General features: G+C 43.0%; 1 protein-coding gene across 2 annotated transcripts in view; it reads left to right on the top strand.

Annotated features, from left to right (window-relative positions):
- The window catches only part of P2RX7 (purinergic receptor P2X 7), a 48,696-nt gene that overhangs the window by 17,672 nt on the left and 10,382 nt on the right, over positions 1-20,642 (top strand). For both annotated transcript variants that reach the window (XM_030292461.2, XM_030292460.1), the window contains 7 exons: positions 955-1,023; positions 2,016-2,088; positions 3,145-3,241; positions 6,113-6,193; positions 6,831-6,960; positions 11,105-11,241; positions 20,058-20,148. In XM_030292461.2, coding sequence (XP_030148321.1) covers positions 973-1,023; positions 2,016-2,088; positions 3,145-3,241; positions 6,113-6,193; positions 6,831-6,960; positions 11,105-11,241; positions 20,058-20,148 — 660 coding nt within the window. In that variant the 5' untranslated portion in view covers positions 955-972. The remainder of the gene's footprint in view (positions 1-954; positions 1,024-2,015; positions 2,089-3,144; positions 3,242-6,112; positions 6,194-6,830; positions 6,961-11,104; positions 11,242-20,057; positions 20,149-20,642) is intronic.

The following is a 20,642-nucleotide window of genomic DNA, read 5'->3' on the forward strand; positions in this document are numbered from 1 at the left end:
TACAGGGTTTCTCAGAATAGCAGCGTGTCCTGGTGGTGCATTTAAAGCACGATTTGATTCACTCACACTTGATTTATGCACAGCTTTTTGGAAGCAGGGCCATCAAGTCAGCAAGGTCTGTCTAGATTCAGAAGGACAAAGAACTTCCTGCCTGGACAGGACTAGCCCTTTTATGTGGTTTGTGTGGCATTTTATCAACAAAAATGTCTCCAGGAAAACATTTTCTCAAATACATTTTTGCACAAAGGAAGGATATAGATGACAAAGAAAGGAAGGGTGTGCATCACAGAGAAAGTGATGTGACTGTCTATATTTGCAAGAAGATAAATAAAAGCAAAACAGTCAAAAAGGAGAAATCAAAGTAGGAATGAGAAAACCAAAGAACAGATGGGGGTGGGGGTGCCTGAGGGACAAAAGGGCACTTTTGCAGCCTCTGGGAGCTGGGGTGCTCAGCAAAACCATGAAACCCAAGTCACTGTCTGTCGGTTTCTAACAGTGGGTCAGTAAGATCTCCAGCTATTACCCGGGTTGCGGGATGCCGTCTGCCCTTTAATTAAAATCCTGGATAATCTGAACAGCATTCTGATGAAGCCAACACTGCACCCCTCTCACCCCGCCCCGGGTTCTCTTAAGTTTCGATTTAATGGGATTTTACTGCGTCCAAAAAATGACAAGGCTGCTTTTGAGGCTGGAACGGAAAATGAATACTCAGTCAGTTAGAATGCCCCTTTGCTTTCCCTCGGCTCAGTGGGGTGGCTCATCAGCTTTGATATTAAGCCCTCGAGCGCAGTCCACGTTGCTCCCAGACCTGATTTGCTCCCAGACCTGATTTCCAGAGTGTGGTTTAGAAAGGTGGAAGGTTCGCCCCCAAGCACTAGGCAGGCTAGATTATTCTGATTAAGTAGTTCTGCCCTCCAACGTCTGGCATTTGCCTACTCTCTCCTTTCTCTACAGGGAAACTCCTTCTTCGTGATGACAAACTTCCTCAAGACAGAAGGCCAACAGCAGGGGTTATGTCCTGAGGTAAGGAGGGGACCAGAGTGGTTGGCAGGTAATAAGGGTCGCTGGAGGGGGCACAGGTCAGAGGAAGATAATGAACTGCTGATGCTATCCTCCACCCCCCACCCTAAGGTCAGGCTCTGGTTCCCCTAAGACTGGCCGTTAAACCTCCTCCCCAGAAAAGCGGAAGTCAAATGTGCATAAACCAGTCATCTCATTTCTTTTTCTTCTTCTGTCCTCAGGCCTAAGACGGGGCTGACCTCATTTTCTGAGGCCAGGGGAAAGTGCTGGCTGGCACCCCTTACTTCCCATTTCCTGCTGAGCCTTTGAGCTTGTCTCTTGGCCCAGTTCTGCAGCCACAGAGGTGCTTGGACCAGGCCCCCTCCCCCCTCCCCCAAGGGCCTTCCCTGAAAGTGGTACCTGGTTACATCTACCTTTTGGATCTTTATTTATTTTTATGTTTTGCTGACATATAACTCATATACCATAAAGTCCACCATTTTAAAGTGTAGAAATGAGTGGTTTTTAGTATTTTCACAATGTTGTACAACCATAACACTACCTAATTCTGGAACATTTTCCAAATGTTCCCCAAAATAAGTCCTGTACCCGTCAGCTGTCACGCCCCACTCCCCACTTCCCTCAGCCTTTGGCAACCACTGATCCACTTTCTGTCTCTGTGGATTTGTCTGTTCTGGGTATTTCATATCATTGAGATCGCACAGTATGTGGCCTTTTGGGTCTGGTTTCGTTCACTGAGCATCATGTTTTTGAGGTTCATCCATATTGTAGCAGGTGTGTTTCTTTCCTTTTTATGACTGAGTCATAGTCCATTGTATGAATACACTACACTGTATTTGTCCACGTATCAGCTCATGAATACTTGGGTTGTTTCTACTTTTTGGCTGCTGTGAACATTTGTGTATAAGTTTTTGGTGCAGGCACAGGCACCTGCTTTTCTGTATCTTGGAGACCCGCGTTGCTTACTCCCCACTATCCCATCCTTCTCCCTGCAGTTTCCCACCCGCAGGACACTCTGTTCCTCTGACTTGGGCTGTAAAAAGGGACGGGTGGACCCGCAGAGCAAAGGTATGTTATGTTTCTTCTCTGGGATCCTGGGGGTTGGGGGTGGTCTGGTATCTTGGTGACATTCACAAATGCCCTAAAGTTCAAATCTTTAGACTCTGGCTCTCAGATGCCTTCTTCCACCCTCACCAGGCCCTGGGGGAGCCTGTGTCTGCCCCCATGCCTCTGCTCTGTCCCCAGAGGACTAGGAATGTGATCTAATTCCCCAGGGAGGGCAGCTCCTGAAAACCTCCAGAATTAGCATCTTCAGGGTTCTCACTGACAGGAAAACTGAATGGCCCACAGTACCTTCTGTGTATGCTGAACTTTCCCCTTTGAGTTTCCCTGGAGGTTGAGGAATATGAATTGTACCCTCAGGGCACCTGGGGACCGGTACCACCATTAACCGTCAGAATTTCTCTATCTCTTACTTGAACTTAAAGAGGCACATGACAATTAAAAAATGACCACAAAAAAGAACATATCTTTATATGTTATAACATATACACATACACAAAAAAAGGCCTATGGATGTCACACTCTGTTCCTTTAGATGTATATGTCTGTCTGAGTTGGTATAGAGATCATTCAGACATTACTTACTATTTAACTTTCCCCCTCGGAATCTGCGAGTGGCTCTGATGCTCCAGAAAGATGTGCCGTGCTCATTCTGTGGCTTATGCACATCCCTGGTCCGGGCTGTACACCCCTAAGTGGCTCAGATGCCCACTTAAAAGCCAGGTTCTAGTCCATTCATGCCAGGCGAGAGAACATGCCCTGTTCGGCTCCTTTCTCAGCATCTTTTCTGGCAAAGAAACCAAAAGAGCCAACAGCTATCCATGGTCTCTCTGTGTTCTCTCCAAATCTTTTTTTAAAAAAGCTTACCGTCCGATGTGTTCTCTGCTTAGGTTTCCTTATGTAAGTTTGTGGTTCAAATGAGGTTTTGTGGAAGTTAAAACTGCTTGGGCTGAAAAGCATAAATAAATAGTCTCTTGCTTGGGTTGAGTTCAAGATGTGCCTACAGTTTTCACACTTGTGCTTTTTTGGCCCCTTGGCCCCACCCCACCCCACCCCACCCAGGGATCCAGACCGGAAGGTGTGTAGAGTATAAAGGGAAGCTGAAGACCTGTGAAGTCTCCGCCTGGTGTCCCATCGAGGCAGCGAAAGAGCCCCCCCGGTGAGCTGCAAGGTTGGGAGAGATGTGGTGGCCCTGACCAGTGATCAGATAAAAAGTCTTGAAAAGTCCTGGGTCCTACTGACTTGGTGACCCTCTGTCCCAGGCACACCAGTGGTCTCTGTGGGGCCCATGCTAATTGTTAAAATATTGCAATAATTCTGTACTGGCTGGTAAACAACTACTACCCTGAGCACCCTTGGCTGCCCCTGGACCCCTGGCTGAGGACCCCTGGAGCCCTCCTCCAGCACTACCGCAGACCTCATTCTGATTGGTCAGTGTCCATACTGAGTGATTAAGTATGGCAAGGTGGTAAGAAGGGGGGGAAGAAAGGAAAAGGGAAGAAAGGGGAAGGGGAGGGGAGGGTAAAGAGGGCAAAAAGGGAGGGAGGGAGGGAGGGAAGAGAAGTTTTCTTAAATTAAGTGGTCACAGTGGCACACAGATTTGTTGATCCCTGAATTGATTCTTCTCTTTAAATTTTTTTTTTTCAACATTTATTTATTTTTGGGACAGAGAGAGACAGAGCATGAACGGGGGAGGGGCAGAGAGAGAGGGAGACACAGAATCAGAAACAGGCTCCAAGCTCTGAGCCATCAGCCCAGAGCCCGATGCGGGGCTCGAACTCACAGACCGCGAGATCGTGACCTGGCTGAAGTCGGACGCTTAACCGACTGCGCCACCCAGGCGCCCCTTGATTCTTCTCTTTAACACACAACGTCAGGCCCAGAAGGCAGAACTTGATGTTAAATCTCAGAAACCACAGGGATTGGTGCATTTCAGCAGAAGAACAGAGAGACCCGGATTCAAATTTGACTCTAACATTTCCTTGCTGTGTGACCTTGAGCAAATGGCTTGACCTCTCTGAGCTTCAGTTTCCTTATTTGTAAAATGAGGCTAATAGTTGCCCCTACCTCACGGGACTGTTATGAGAATTAAATGAGATGATACTTGTACAGCAATTGCAAAGTGAGCCCCATGCCTGGCTTATAGTAGTCAATAATGTGTGCGTAGACACGCATACGATTTATTTTACATGTAACTATGCACAAGAGACTGTGCTAAAAAAATAGAAGCAGACCCAGATATGGAGTAGGTCCCAAGCCTCTTGTAATCTAATCAAAGAGATAAGACATGTGCATAGAGAGATATAATTCAAGATAGAAAGTTAAGAGTGTCATAAGAGAGAAATAAAGGACTTTGATCCTTAAAGTTTCAAAATCATGTAGTCCTCTTATTCTTAGAATGTTGCCCAGAAAGCATGGGATTTAGGATGTTCTAAAAGTAAATGGTCTAGCATATAGTAGGCATTTGTTGTAAATAAGATTTTTTTTAATGCAAATGCCAGAAATACAACTTAAACTGGCTTCAGGAAAAAAGAAAATGTTATTTTCTTATTCCTGTAAATGAAGAGTCCAAAAGTACTAGCTTCAGGAAAGACTTGATCCAGGCTTCAAATTAAAATGATGTCATTAAGATTCTCTCCCTTTCATTCTGTCTCTTCCCACCTCCATCGCACACCCACCCTCCAGTTATTCTTTCCTCCGTTTTGGCTTTCCTCACACTGTGGCCCAGGGAACTCCAGGTTTACACTGTGTTTACTACTAGTAATCCTAAAGAAAGTGAGTTTTTCTTTTCCCAGTATTTCCTACAAAAGCCCTAGAATGTTTTCATTGGCCTAAGTCATGTGACAATCTCTGAACCAATCACTGTGGCCAAGAGGATTGAGTTATACTGTCTAGCAAGCTCTGGGTCACTTGCCTACCCTGGGAGCGGTAAGGATGGGTAGGAGATAGATTCATCCTCACCCAACCTTCTGGGCTGAGAGTGGGAGAGACATGGCTTTCCCACCGGGAGAAAACTGAAGTGCTTCTAACAGAGGGGGAATGGATGTTGGAAAGGCAAAAACTGGTGTTCTCTATAGTTACATCTTTTTTATTCTGGAATAGAAAGTAGATCATTCTTGGTGCCCCCTTCCAAATATGTCTGTCCTTTCCCGGTGCTACTCCCATTATATATACCTGCCACCCACTCAGGCATGCCAAGCAATAAAGTACCAGTTGTATCTCTTTATTCATAGCCAGTTGTCTCCATCTTTAGCCGACTGTCAACTGCATGAGGACAAAAACCTTGACTGTTTTGTTTAGCACTACATTCCCAATGCCCAACCCTGTGCCCAGCAAAGTAAATATTTGCCAAATGAATGGATGGATGGGTTGTGGGGGGCACCTTGCTACAGTCTAGGATTTGGTCTCCTCTAACTCATGGAGAATTTATGCTACTCAGAGCCTCTAGAGAATGAGTGATGAAGTCAACTCTATGTGTGTGGCCCTGTGCTAAAGCCTGGGGATGCCAGTCCAAAAAAAAAAAAAAAAAAAAAAAATCATTATCCTAGCCCTGCAAGAACTCCAAGCCTATTGGGAAAGATACAAACAAGGGTGTGCTGGAGCTGGCCTATACTAGCTCTGAGCCCTTTATGCTCATCCCTTCCCAACTCCAAGTTCAGTGATACCTACTAGTAGCTTGAGATCGGCCATGGTGGGAGGGCTTATACTACAGTCATCAGTAATTGCTACAGATCAGAGCTCCACCACCTCACCGCCCCCCCCACCCCGCCCGGAGACCTGGTTGTTAAATATTTACCAGCACACCACTGCACATACCTAAACACAGAATTACATCAGAGTGTGAGAAGAGTTATAGTAAATGCCATGGGGTCTCAAGAAAAGAGAGCTTCTTCCTCTTTTTTAGATTTTTAGCAAGGTTTTGCCCACTAGACTACATTTCTCTTCACTCATTGCAATGACCCAAGCCAGAAACCAGAAGCCTGTGATCCCGTTGGCCCACTGACCCCCACCCGGCATCTCTCTCTCTCAGGCCTGCGCTCTTGAACATTGCCGAAAACTTCACAGTGCTCATCAAAAATAACATTGACTTCCCTGGCCACAACTACACCACGTAAGTGTCCAGAATGTCAGACTGTGTTAGCTATCTACTGCCATATAACAAATAATGCCAAAACTTAGAAGCTTAACAACCAACATTTATTATCTCACGCTTTTTCTGTGGGTAAGGAATGTGGGAATTACTTTGCTGGGTGTTTCCGACTCAGGGTCTCTCAGGTGGCAGTCAAGCTATCTGTCAGGGGGGACTGCAGTCACCTCTGGGCTTGACCGGGGCTGAGAATCCTCTTCCAAGTGCACTCACCTAGATGTCAGCAGGGAGTTCAGTTCCCCACCATATGGACCTCTCCCTAGGACTGCCTGAGTATCCTTAGGAATGGTGTCTGGCTTCCCCCACAGCGGGTGATCTAAGAGGTACAGAGAGCAAGCCAGCCAGACAGTAAACAAGATGGGAGCCTTTTATGACTTCATCTTGGAAGTGACACAGCATCACTTCTGCCATATGCTATTGGTCACATAGACTAACCCTGCACAGTGTAGGAGGGGACTACACAAGGGTGTAACTCCAGGGACTGAGGACCCCTGGGGCCCCTCATGGAAACCAGCTAACAATTGGCTCACTCCTATGAAAGAGATGGGTCTCAGTTTCCAATAGACATTTTTGTTGGTTTGTTGCTTCTCATTGTGTGCAGGAGAAACATCTTGCCGGGTGTAAACATCACTTGTACCTTTCACAAGACTCAGGATCCACAGTGTCCCATCTTCCGACTAGGAGATATCTTCCGAGAAGTAGGAGATAATTTTTCAGATGCTGCAATTCAGGTTGGTGGCTTCTTTGTACAGTGAGTCAGGGGATCTCAAACAGCCAAGAGGCTGGGCCTCCGGGTCTTAATTATAAGGCTTCCTTCACTGAGCATTTAGTAAATCTCACACTCTGCATTACCTCATCTAATCAGGCAACAAAGCTGTGGGGGAGATCCCTGGTTTCCTGTGGCTGCTGTAACAAACTACCACAGTCTTGGTGGCTTACAACAACACACTTTTTTTTTTTTTTTTTTTACACTTCTGGCAGTTGGAAGTCTAAAGTCAGTTTCACTGGACCAAAACCAAGGTATCAGCAGGGCCATGTTCCCTCCAGAGGCTCTACAGGAGAATCCGTTTCCTTGCCTTTTCCACCTTCTAGAGCTACGGTCCTTGCATTTCTTGGCTCGTGGTCCCTTCCTCCAGCTCTGAAGCCAGCTGCATGGCATCTTGCTTCAGTGGTCCCACTGACTTCTTGTTCTGTGTCAAGTCTCCCTCAGCCTCCCTCTTATAAAGATACTGATCTTTTTGAGAACATTTATAAAAGGAAACATGTAGGGCCCATCTGGATAATCCAAGATAATCTCCCCATCTCAAGATCCTTAATTTAATTGCAGTCTCTTTTTCCCTATAAGATAATATATCCAAAGAGTCCAAGGATTAGGACCTGGGATTGGAATATCTTTGGCAATGATTCAGACTACCATACTTGAATTAGTCAGAATTCTTCCAGTTGTACGTTATAGACATCCAAACCAAATGATGTGAGCAAAGAATAAATTAAAAAGCATCTGGGGGGCAAAAAGAAACCAAATAATTGGTTTAAGCCAAAAAAAAAAAAAAAAAAAAGAGCCATATTAGCTCATATAAAGACACCAGGGGAAATGGACCTTTTAGTACAGCTAAGGCACTTTCCTACCTTGGAAATTTTCTTCCTTTCTGGAAAAGTCTTGCCCCAGACATACCATTAGCTGTCTCCCTCACCTGCTTCCAGTCTGTGCTCAAATATAAGTTCAGTGAAGCTTTCCCTTACCACTTCATTTAAAATGACAATTTCTAGGGGCGCCTGGGTGGCTCAGTTGGTTAAGTGTCCAATTTCAGCTCTGGTCATGGTCTCACAGTTCATGAGTTTGAGCCCCATGTCAGGCTCTGTGCTGACAGCTCAGAGCCTGGAGCCTGCCTGGGATTCTGTGTCTCCTTCTCTCTCTGCCCCTCCCCCACTCATGCTCTGCCTCTCAAAAATAAATAAACATTAAAACATTTTTTTAAATTTTTTTGTGTGTTTATTTTTGAGAGAGAGAGAGAGAGCATGAATGGGAAAGGGGTAGAGAGAGAGGGACAACAAATTAGAGGTGGGCTCCATGCTGTCAGCGCAAGGCCCGATGTGGGGCTTAAACCCACAAACTGCGAGATCATGACCTGACCTGAAGTCAGATGCTCAACCGACTGAGCCACCCAGGTGTCCCCCCCCCCAAAATTTTTAAGTGACAATTTCTAACCCTATCCAGCACTATCTGACATACTATATAATTTACATATCCATTTGTCTGTTGTCTGTTTTCCCTGACTAGAATGTAAGTTCCATGAGGGCAGGGATCTTTGGCTTCTTTCGTTAGTTTTTGTATAATGCTCAGCATAAAGGACACTGAATAAGTATTTGTCGACTGAATGAAGTGTATGATAGCAGCAGGCATGGCTGCATCCAGGAACTCAGATGAGGTCTTTAGGAATCTGGCTCCCCATCTCTTTGCTTTTTCTTTAATGACAAGGTCACTCTCAGGCAGATCGTCCTCATGTCAAGACAAAGGCACCAGAGCCTTTAGAACTGCACTGTCTGATACGGTAGCCACTAGTCACATGAAGCTATTTAAATTTAAATTAATTGAGATGAAATATTTATTTCCTTTGTCATGCTGGCCACATGTCAAGCACTCAGTAGCCACATGCAGCTAGTAGAGACTTTATTGCACAGCATGAATATAGAATATTTTCATCACAGAATATTCTTTTGGACAATGTGGCTCTGAACTCTCACACTCTCTAGCTGGTGGTCCCAACCAATAGAGGACCTCTTTTTTTTATGGTTCTGGCAAAATGTCTCAGAGAGGGCTCTGATTGGTCAATCTTGGGCCACATACCTATTCCTGAACCAGTCACCAGGTCCAGAGGGATGCCTAATCCTGACTGGCCAGGCCTAGATCATGTTCCCACTCCTGGAGCTGGGAGAGGCGACAGTCCCATCCAAACCACTCAGTTGGGAGAAATGTTTCCCAAAGAAACTTCCAGGGACTTTTACCAGGAGAACTGGATGCTGAGTGACAGAAACATCAGATATTCACAATAATATGTACAGTGCTTGGCTTAGTGCCAATAAATGATAATTGTGATTATTCTGTATTATTTCCCCTTTCTCCAAGTCAGAGTCTGCTTGTTTTTCATCTTTCTATCCCTAGCATCTAGATACTGTCTTGAAATACCATATTATATCAATTCAAAGACATACTTTTTTCTGAAATATTTAATATTTATATTTCTGAATCAGGAAATACTTTAGATTCATGGAATTTCACAGTTTAATTGACAACATTTGTTATGTTCCTTCTCAGAGGAACATAAAAAGAAAATTATGTATCTGATAAGCAATGGTGTCTAAGATTCAGTGAAATAGGACAGTCAGTGTTCAAAACATGTTTGTAGAAAGAAAGAAGTACCAAGTAGAGGTAAAAGATTAAAAGATTCCTTAGAAGTTCAGAGAAGAAAAAGGTGACCCTGAACTGCGGAGAATGGGGTGGCTGAATTGACAAGGAAGGATGTACATTAGGTCTTGGAGGCAGATGAGGACTTAGCTAGAGAGATGGGTGGGAGAAATATTTCAATGGGAGAAAAGGACAAGGGCCAAGACTTAAAAGTTCAAAGTGTACCCAGAAATTCCACTCAACATAAGTAGACACAGAAGAGAAAGGACATCATATGTCCACACAAAATCTCGTACTAAGTGTTTGTACATAAGCTCGTACATCAGCAGCATTATTCATAATAGCTAAAAGGTGGAAACAATCCAAATGTCTATCAGAGGATAAATGGATAAATCAAATGTAGTCTTTCCATACAAAGAAGTATTCTTCCACCACAAAAAAGGAATGAAGGATTGACACAGGCTACAATATGGATGAACTTTAAAAATATTACAAGTGAAAGAAGCCACACACAAAAGCCACACACATAATCACCTATTATGTGATTTCATTCATATGAAAGTTCAGAAGAAGGAAGTCTATAGAGACAGAAAGTAAATTAGTGGTTGCTTAGGGCTGAGGGAGGGGAGAAAGGGGTGTTGACTAAAAGTTCAGGGGTTTCTTTTGGAGGCAATGAAACTTGTAAAATTTATTATGGTGATGGTCACACATATATGTGAACGTACCAAAAAATATTGAATTAAACACTTTAAGTGCCTAAACTGTATCTCAATAAATCTGTTAAAAAAAAAAAGAAATGAAAATTTCAAGTGCTTTAAGGGAAAAGTATACACAGTTTGGAATAAGAGCTTTCTCCAGGGGGTTGTTGGGAGGTAAAGCAGAAAAGATATGTGATGGGGCACCCTGAATTCCAGTGTAATAAACTTCAACTTCATCTTTAATGGGAGGAGGGCAGTCAAGGTGTTGATTATGGGAGAGATTTATTGAAAGTTGTATTTTAGGAAAAGAAATCTAACGGTGTGTCCCAAATGGGAAGAAGAGCAGGGAGACGCGTTTGCAGCTACTTGTGTGTGTTAGATGGGCTCATGTACTCATGGCTCTGAAATTTAATCCGTGTTTTCCTCTAAAAAGAAAACCTTTGGGGTGCCTGGGTGGCTCAGTCAGTTAAGCATCCGACTTCAGCTCAGGTCATGATCTCATGGTTCGTGGGTTCCACCCCCACATCAGCCTCTGTGCTGACAGCTCAGAGCCTGGAGCCTGCTTCAGATTCTGTATCTCCCTCTCTCTCTGCTCCTTCCCCACTCATGCTCTCTCTCGCTCTCACTCTCAAAAATAAACATAAAAATTTTTTTTAAAAGAAAAGAAAAGAAAACCTTTGCCTTAATGATCATCCCTATGCAGGGAGAGGTCTGGTAGCTGTGTCCCACATGCAGCAGGACTTGCAAACTGTGTCTCCTTGTCTTCCCCAGGGAGGAATCATGGGCATTGAGATCTACTGGGACTGCAACTTGGACAGCTGGTTCCATCGCTGCCATCCAAAATACAGTTTCCGTCGCCTTGACGACAAGACCACCAATGAGTCCTTGTATCCTGGCTACAACTTCAGGTAACAGCGCTCCAGGTCAGACCGGCCACCACTGGCTCTGCACAAACCTCCAAGGCCAGGCTGAATTGCATAACCAGCAGCCGGCAAGAATTAATTTTGGTTCCCAAGGCAACAAGATGAATGCAAAAGTCCTCTACGAGCTAGGGAATGGCTGGATTTTTGTATGAATTTTTTTTTCTTTTGGAAAAAAAAAAAAAAAAACAGAAACAAAAGTAGGCAAACAGGGAAGAACATAGAGAAGAGTATAAAAATCACCCGTAAGTCCTCAACACTGAGATAATGAAAGATAGCCCTCTGGTGAGTGTTCCTTCCTCTAACTGACTCTTTTATGTGGCTGCTAGGAGATCGTATCATGCTTATAACCTGCTATTCTGTGTTTGTGCGTTTGTTTTGCCATATCCTGGGTCACTCAGAATTCGTTGTGACCATCACGTTAATGATGCCAATGGTGGGAACGTAATGATATCAACAGCCACAACTTAGGGAGGGTCTTCTATATACCAGGCCCTGGACATCATCACCCCTCTACCTCACGTCAACCCTGAAAAGGGGATATTAGTGTTCCCAGGTAGAGCTGAGAAAGGTGAAATGATTTGCCCAGGACCCACAGCTAACAGTAGCTCCATAATACTAACTAACCTAGGTCACTCTGACTCCCAAGCCCATGCGCTTTCCCTTCCATCTCATGATTTTCTCACCCGTGCCTCCATTACTGGACATTTGAGGCACTTCTAGTTTTTCTATGACAAATAATTCTATGCTGCAAATTTGTGTACATAAATCTTTGAATTCCAGAGTGTTTCCTTAGGATAAATTTCTAGAAGTAGAGTTATTGGATCAAAGGTTATTAACATTTTACCATACGTTGTAAAATTTTTTTTTCTAGGACTCTTTTTCATTTCTCGGTTTCATATTTGGTTCTTTCTCAAAGCCATCTATTATTGTTTCGGTGAGGTCCCTTCTTACCTTATGGATCCTCTTCTCTGTCTGTTCTACTGTATAACCTCTTTCAAATTGACCCTTATCTGTAGTAACTAGAGTGGGATTTCTTCTTCCGAAGCGTTGGAGTATTTGTTGGTGGGTTTCAGCAAGAAAGACCTTGTGCAAAGTTCTGTGTATACTGTGGGATGTGAATATTCCTCAGTGGGGATTATGTAATTTTGTAATCTGCCAGGACTGTGTGACATCTATCCATTAACCAGTTTGGGGGTTAATTTCTGGGCATTGGATGTCTTCACTCTGCTAAAAGTATCCCATCCCTGCTCCCTTGCTATGTAGGGCTTCTGCAGCTTCAGCTCCCTTCCCCATAGGTGTAAGACTCTAGCTCCTAGATACAGATCTGGCTGGGGTACCCCTAGGGCACAGACGCATGGCCCCAGTTCCCCCCATCACTCATCTCTAGCACCTAAAAAATATCTGTCCTTGTTTTGAGCTCAGTAATATATTGATATGACTTTAATAGGTATATATATATATATATATATATATATATATATATATATATATATATTATCTTGTATTTCTTTCTGTATGGGAGGTGGTAGGCTTACTGTACTAGAACATCTTAAAGACTCCTGAGGCTACAATGCGTCCACACCGGCAGTCTTGTCTGACTTTTAAGGTTCTTTGATGCTTCTTGCTTCTGGACTTCAACCCTATAAGAATTGATTAGAATCCTGGTTCCTCTTCACCATTTAAACAGGCTGGTGCTGGTTTGGTGCTGACTTACTCTTGTTTTGACCCTCTGCACAGTTCACTCCTCTGCCCCTGACTTTTCCCCAGTGGTGATCCTGTGCCATCCTAACTTAAGTTTCCATGTTACCTCCTATGTCTGGGTTATTTTTTCAGCCCATTCCTACCATTCTGTCTCAGCACTAACTTGGCCTTTAAGTTTGAGGCTCCATGACCTCTCATTGCTTCTGGGTGCCAGTCAGGTTTTGGCAACTGTAATTATAGTTGATCATTTTGGGCCCTGGTTCCAGACACAAAGTAGGCTTATGCTGTTCCCTTTTCAAAAAGAGTTGCCAATTACATTCCTAGAATGGGGGCTAGCCATCATTTTGCCTATGGAGCCCGTAGGAAATTGATATTGGCATTCCTCATTTATTTACTCATCAAATATATATTGAAGAAAACATATTGTTGTGACAGTGGGTTTATATTGGTAAACAAAACAGACAAAGTTACTACTTAGCCTATATCTAGTAGGGCATGAATATAAGTATATTATAATACGTAAGACAAAAATATAAGAAAATCCAACAAGGCAACATCATCAGTCATCAGAAAAACAAATTTAAACCACAATGAGATACACCTACACACCCCCCAGAATAGGTAAAAATTTTTAAAAGCCTGGCAATTCCAAATGTTGGCAAGGAGAAGAAGCAACTGGGACTCTCCTATTTCCCTGGTAGGAGTATTAGATGGTACAACCACATTACAGAACTATTGGGAAAGTTCTTAGAAAGTTAAACACACATCTATCCTATAATCCAGAAATCCCACCCTCAGGTAAAGAAACAAAACCTAGGTACACACAAAGATCTATACATGAATGTTCACAACAGCCTTAGTTGTAAGTACCAAAACCCAGAAACAACCCAAATGTCCAGCAACAGGTGCCCGGAGAAATAGTGATATATTTATACAATAAAGTACTAGCTAGTATAAATAAAGAAGGAACACACTGCTCGTACATGCAATGGCATAGAGGAGTCCCACCAACATTACATTGAGGGAAAGGAGTCAGATTGAAACAAGTCATACTACATGATGCCATTTATATGAAGTACAATAGGCAAAAATTTTCCGTGATGATAAAAGACAATGGTGGGTGCTGGGCTGGGGGTTGGGGGATGGGAAAAGGCAAAATAGGAACTGATTGGAAAGGAGCACAGGAGAGTTTTCCGGAGTAGTGGAATGTTCTAGATCTTGATAGGGGTATAGGCTATACCGTGTATTCATTTGTCAAAACTCATCGAACTCAACTCATAGGACTTGTGTACTTTATTATACATAAATTATACCTCAATAGAGAAAAAAAAAAAAAACTCCAACAAGACCATTTCAGATGATGATAAATGCTCTGAAGAAAATCAAACAAGATACTGTGATGTAGGGTTGGGGCAGAGAGGGCTGGGGAGTGACCAGAGAAAGCCTCTCCAAGTTCAGGGTGGGACCCCTACAGATACCGTGAGTTTTCCTAAGGACTGTGCTTTCCTAGTTAAGAAGAGCAACTGCACAGACAGGAGCCCATGTTAGTGGAATCATCTTGCAAAAATGTGTAGCCTCTCTGAATACCTTTGGTATTAATGGTCCAGACCAGCTGTTCTCACAGTGTGATTCCCAGCATCAGCATCACTTGGGAACTTGTCAGATGCAAATTCTCAGGCCCGGCCCTGTACCTACTAAATCAGACACCCTGGGGATTGTCTTCACAAGCCCTCTAGGTAAGAGCCTCTCAAGTGTGAGAACCACTGATCTAGAAACTTGGTACTCAAAGTGTGGTCCTGGGACCAGCAGCAGCACGGGCCTCACCTGGGAGCCCGATGTAATGCAGAATCTCAGGCCCTATGCTTGATTTACTGGATTCAAATCTGCAATTATTTTTCTGTTTTGTTTTGTTTTAATGTTTACTTATTTCTTTTTATTTCTTTTCTAAAATAATTTTTGTTTAGTTTATTTTTTTAATTTATATATAAGTTAGTTAGCATATGGTGTAACAATGATTTCAGATTTCTTAATGCCCCTTACCTATTTAGCCCATTGCCCCTCCCACAACCCTCTAGCAACCCTCTGTTTGTTCTCCATATTTAAGAGTCTCTTATGTTTTGTCCCCCTCCCTGTTTTTATATTATTATTTTTGCTTCCCTTCCCTTATATTCATCTGTTTTGTATCTTAAAGTCCTCATATGAGTGAAGTCATATGATACTTGTCTTTCTCTGACTGACTAATTTCGCTTAGCATAATACCCTCTAGTTTCATCCATGTAGTTGCAAATGGCAAGGTTTCATTCTTTTTGATTGCTGAGTAATACTCCATTGTATATATATACCACATCTTCTTTATCCATTGATGGATATTTGGGCTCTTTCCATACTTTGGCTATTGTTGATAGTGCTGCTATAAACATGGGGGTGCATGTGCCTCTTCAAAACAGCACACCTGTATCCCTTGGATAAATACCTAGTAGTGCAATTGCTGGGTCGTAGGGTAGTCCTATTTTTAATTTTTTGGAAACCTCCATACTGTTTTCCAGAGTGGCTGCACCAGTTTGCATTCCCACCCACAGTGCAAAAGAGATCCTCTTTCTCCACATCCACGCCAAGTTGTTAATGTTAGCCATTCTGACAGCTGTGAGGTGGCATCTCATTGTGGTTTTGATTTGTATTTCCCTGATGATGAGTGATGTTGAGCATTTTTTCATGTGTCAGTGGCCATCTGGATGTCTTCTTTGGAGAAGTGTCTATCCATGTCTTTTGCCCATTTCTTCACTGGATTTGTTTTTTGGGTGAGTTTGATAAGTTCTTTATAGATTTGGATACTAACCCTTTATCTGATACGTCATTTTCAAGTATCTTCTCCCATTCCGTTGGTTGCCTTTTAGTTTTGTTGATTGTTTCCTTCGCTGTGCAGAAGCTTTTTATTTTGATGAGGTCCCAATAGTTCATTTTTGCTTTTGTTTCCCTTGCCTCCGGAGATGTGTTGAGTAAGAAGTTGCTGCAGCCAAGGTCAAAGAGGTTTTTCCTTCTTTCTCCTTGAGGATTTTGATGGCTTCCTGTCTTACATTTAGGTGTTTCATCCATTCTGAGTTTATTTTTGTGTAGGTGTAAGAAAGTGGTCCAGGTACTTTTTTCTGCATGTTGCTGTCCAGTTTTCCCAGCACCACTTGCTGAAGAGACTGTCTTTATTCCACTGAATATTCTTTCCTGCTTTGTCAAAGATTAGTTGGTCATATGTTTGTGGGTCCATTTCTGGGTTCTCTATTCTGAGTGTCTGTGTTTGTGCCAGTACCATACTGTCTTGATGATTACAGTTTTGTAATACAGCTTGAAGTCCAGGATTGTGATGCCTCCTGCTTTGGTTTTCTTTTTCAAGATTTCTTTGGCTATTCAGGGTCTTTTCTGGTTCCATACAAATTTTAGGATTGTTTGTTCTAGCTCTGTGAAGAATGCTGGTGTTATTTTGATAAGGATTGCATTGAATATGTAGATTGCTTTGGGTAGTATTGACATTTTAACAATATTTGTTCTTCCTATCCAAGAGCATGGAATACTTTTCCATTTTTTTGTGTGCCTTCTTCAATTTCTTTCATAAGCTTTCTTTAGCTTTCAGTGTATAGATTTTTCACCTCTTTTGTTAGATTTATTCCTAGGTATTTTATGGGTTTTGGTGCTATTGTAAATGGGATCCATTCCTTGATTTCCCTTTCTGTTGCTTCATTGTTGGTGTATAGGAACTGCATTTTATTTTTTTTTTTTAGTTTATCTATTTATTTTGAGTCAGAGAGAGAGAGAGAGAATAAGCAGGGAAGGGGTGGGGGTGGGAAATACAGTGGATCTTAGAGAGCCTGATATGGGGCTCAAACTCACAAACTGTGAGATCATGACCTAAACTGAAGTTGGATGCTTATCAGACTGAGCCACCAGGTGCCCCTCAAAATCTGCATTTTAACAAGATTCCCAGAAGATTCATGTGCACATTGAAGTTTGAGTTCATTTTTGTTTACTTGGTTTTTTTGCCTACACGATGTTTTGAAAGTTGAGGCATTCTACATAAAATTCTGGACTTCCTACTTTTCTTGAAAAATTTAACTATTTAGGGGTGAAAAAAAAACTAAACCATTTGACAACTGTGGGTTCATATCCCACACAGCAGGACTCAGCTGGAGGTATCTGTCGTTCCCTTTGGAAAGGGCATATGTTTTTTTTGGTTTGCCATTGTCCCCACCACTCCTTATTCCCTTTTACCTGGCCTGCATCACTCACTTCTGTCATCTGCCTGGTCCCTGTAGGCATATGAGTTTGAGACCCTTGACTAAAGGCCATCTGAGATCAAGACAGGATGCTTTTTGCCTCCTCTGGGTCAGTGGAGTTTCATCCAGGGCCCTGAAAGCAGCTCCTAGTTTAGATAATGTTTTGATATCCCCTGCTGCTCTCCTGAACAGACTTAAGGCCATTAGCAGAAGAGACGATTGGATCAGTGGTCCCCTGACTGTCTTTGCAGGCTCTCAGGCTGTTTTTTGTTTTTTGGGGTTTTTTTTGTTTGTTTTTTTTTTTGGTTTTTGTTTTTGTTTTTTTCAGCAGTCTGCAGAAGCATGTAGGGCAAAGTCCCAAACAGATGTTGGCAAATGCCCTTTGAATTGCTGAGCTAAGCCTGAGAACATCAGCTCCTGGAGAGATCTGAGCTTTCTGAAGAACTGAGGTGGTTATGAAGTTAATATTCTTTTAGAACAAAATGATAGACATGTTGTCTGGAATGAGCACCAAAAGAAATCTTTGGCTAAGAATAGTCAAGTCCTGATGGAAAACTGGACAGGCTACTTTCAAATAGCCACACAAAAGAGAAGGGAATTACAGGTTAAGTGAGGTATATGAAAAAATATATATAACTTCCAAAAACATAGAAGTTGAAGAAGTTGATCATATTACAGAATTTTGTCCTTTATCAAAAGATCCATGGCAAATGGTCCTTATTCAGTGAACATGTGATTCAGTTTATTTACAGCAAGTATAAAGTAGGGCAGACCCACACCATATGCCCAATGCTCCTTTCTGGTTCAGAATGGGTACATCCATGTGTTAGTTTCCTGTGCCTGCTGTGACAAATGACCACAAACTTGGTGGCTTAAAACAACAGGAGGGTATTCTCTCAGCTCTGGAGGCCAGAAATCTAAAATCAAGGAGTCAGCAGGGACACACTCTCTGAAGTCTCTAGGGAAGGATCCTTCCTTGCCTCTTCCAGCTCCCGGTGACTCTGGGTGTTCCTTGATTTAAGGCCACATCATTCCAGTGATGATCCTCCTTCTTTACATGGGCTTCTCCTCTGTGTTTCTGTTTCAACTCTCCTCTCCTTTCTCTTATAAAGACACTGGTCATTGGACCCACCCTAAATCCAGGATGATCTCATCTTGAGATCCTTAATCACATCTGCAAAGGCCTTATTTCCAAATAAGGTCACATTCACAGGTACAGGGATTAGGCACTTGGACCTACCTTTTTGGGAGGCCATTATTCAAACCATTACAGTGTGCAAAAAACATCCCACTCAGAGCATGGACCACTGACTACACATACCAGACCCACCTGGTACCTTTCTAAGAACATCTCAGACCTTCTAAAACCATCCCCTGGAGGGTGAGGCCCAGGAATCTACCTTTGAACACACTTCCCATGTGATTCTTATCCTGAGTTCAAGAACCACTGTACCAAGACCCTTTTGCTTTGTGTATTAAAAAAATAAATCACTCAGTAGAGCAGCAAAAGAAACAACAGTCATGGAATGAGAACAATAAGAAGCAAAGAAATCAAAACCCCTCTGCCCAAAAATAGGTGCTGAAGCACCTGGGAATACCTAACCGATCTCAACATCACATTTTGAGAGTTAAAAGAAATTAGAGTTTCAAATGCTCCATAGTATATTCTGGCAGAGCATCTGTATTCTGGGTGTATTCTCTCTGCACCTGTAAATAGATGGTCAACTAATAACTCAGAAAGAAAATACCTTACCTAAAAACCACCACCAAAAGGTGGTAAGAGGGAGGGACAGATTTAAAAAGTTTTGTGAGGCATGTGGTTTAAGCCTTCCTAATTATCCATGAAAACAAAACATTCCACTTTTCCTGACTGCAACACTGGGGAGAGCTGTGTATTTGGGCCGATTGTGATTTGTGCCCAGGTCTTAATTTATAAAGGTGGCTGAGTAATGACACGGAGAGGTCACTGTCACTGGAAGAATTTTATTACTTACATTTCCCAAGAGGAGGGGCACACCATGCCACACAAGCCCACAGGGGAAGGACCAGATTTGTTGGGAGGTGGCCCAGAACCTTTACTGTGTTTTCCATGGGACAGGCAAGACAGGGCAGCGGAAACAGCTTAGGATTTGGCTGGCCTGAGTAATGTGGGCAGGCTCTGGGCTACAGGTGCAGTCTCCAACTGTCTGGTACCTGGCCCTGGGTGACCTGGCACTGGGGAAATATTGGCCGGGGCTTGAGGGGGTGGTTGGGGATATGGATTCAGTATGGGGTATGGGCTCCTAACATGATTTTCACTCACTCCACAAAAGCTGGATCACAGGGAAGATATAAACAATTTGGGCTGTTAGTTTGGCCCTGTGATAACAGATGCAAATAGACAAACACAAAACCTAAGAAAATACAATTAGAACAGATTGCTGAGGGGCACGTATCCCCAATCCAGCAATTAGTATCTAAAGTCCCTCCACCCCACTTTGTTCTAGAAGCCAAACCCTCTTAAGAAATAATCAGATTTGCTTGAAGCTATTTTTAAAGATTTCTCTGCTCATTGTGAACCCTGTATTGGTTAAAAATTGTTGATTTTAATCTTAAATGAAAAGCAGATTTTCCATAGCTCTGTGATTGTGGAAGAAGAAGAGGTGTTGTACGGAAATGATCTTCAGTTTCAAAAGAGTAATTTGTGGGTTTGGATTATGTTTTTCACTCTGTCCACTGCAGCAGAGCTAGAGGATGAACAAGAAAAACTAGCCTAGCTCCTGTTTGGGGTTTTCCTTTCATGAAATACCAGCACGTTCAGATAGAGCTTTATAAACATGGTTCCTTCTCCTCCTACAGATATGCCAAGTACTATAAGGAAAACAACGTTGAAAAACGGACTCTGATAAAAGTCTTTGGGATCCGTTTTGACATCCTGGTTTTTGGCACCGTAAGTCTCTGCTCCCAGCCACTGGCACCTCCATTCCTGTGACTGCATCCTAATTATTGTTGTAGTGCCTGAAGGGGTGAATGTTGCCACCATAGTCATGAGCTGGCACTGTGCATCAGCATGTGGGATAAGAGGGGGAAGAAGTGTCCTTGGGGTCCTGTCCACAATGAAGTCATCTGATGAGTACAAGAAAGGGACTGGAAAAAAATTTTTAATATTCAATTTAAAAAACGCTCTGAGGGGCTCCTGGGTGGCGCAGTCGGTTAAGCGTCCGACTTCGGCCAGGTCACGATCTCGCGGTCCGTGAGTTCGAGCCCCGCGTCGGGCTCTGGGCTGATGGCTCGGAGCCTGGAGCCTGTTTCCGATTCTGTGTCTCCCTCTCTCTCTGCCCCTCCCTCGTTCATGCTCTGTTTCTCTCTGTCCCAAAAATAAAATAAAAAACGTTGAAAAAAAATTTTAAAAACAAAACAACAACAACAAAAAAACGCTCTGAT

This window comes from Lynx canadensis, chromosome D3 (assembly GCF_007474595.2).
Source record: "Lynx canadensis isolate LIC74 chromosome D3, mLynCan4.pri.v2, whole genome shotgun sequence".
In the NCBI taxonomy this organism is placed as follows: Eukaryota; Metazoa; Chordata; class Mammalia; order Carnivora; family Felidae; genus Lynx; species Lynx canadensis.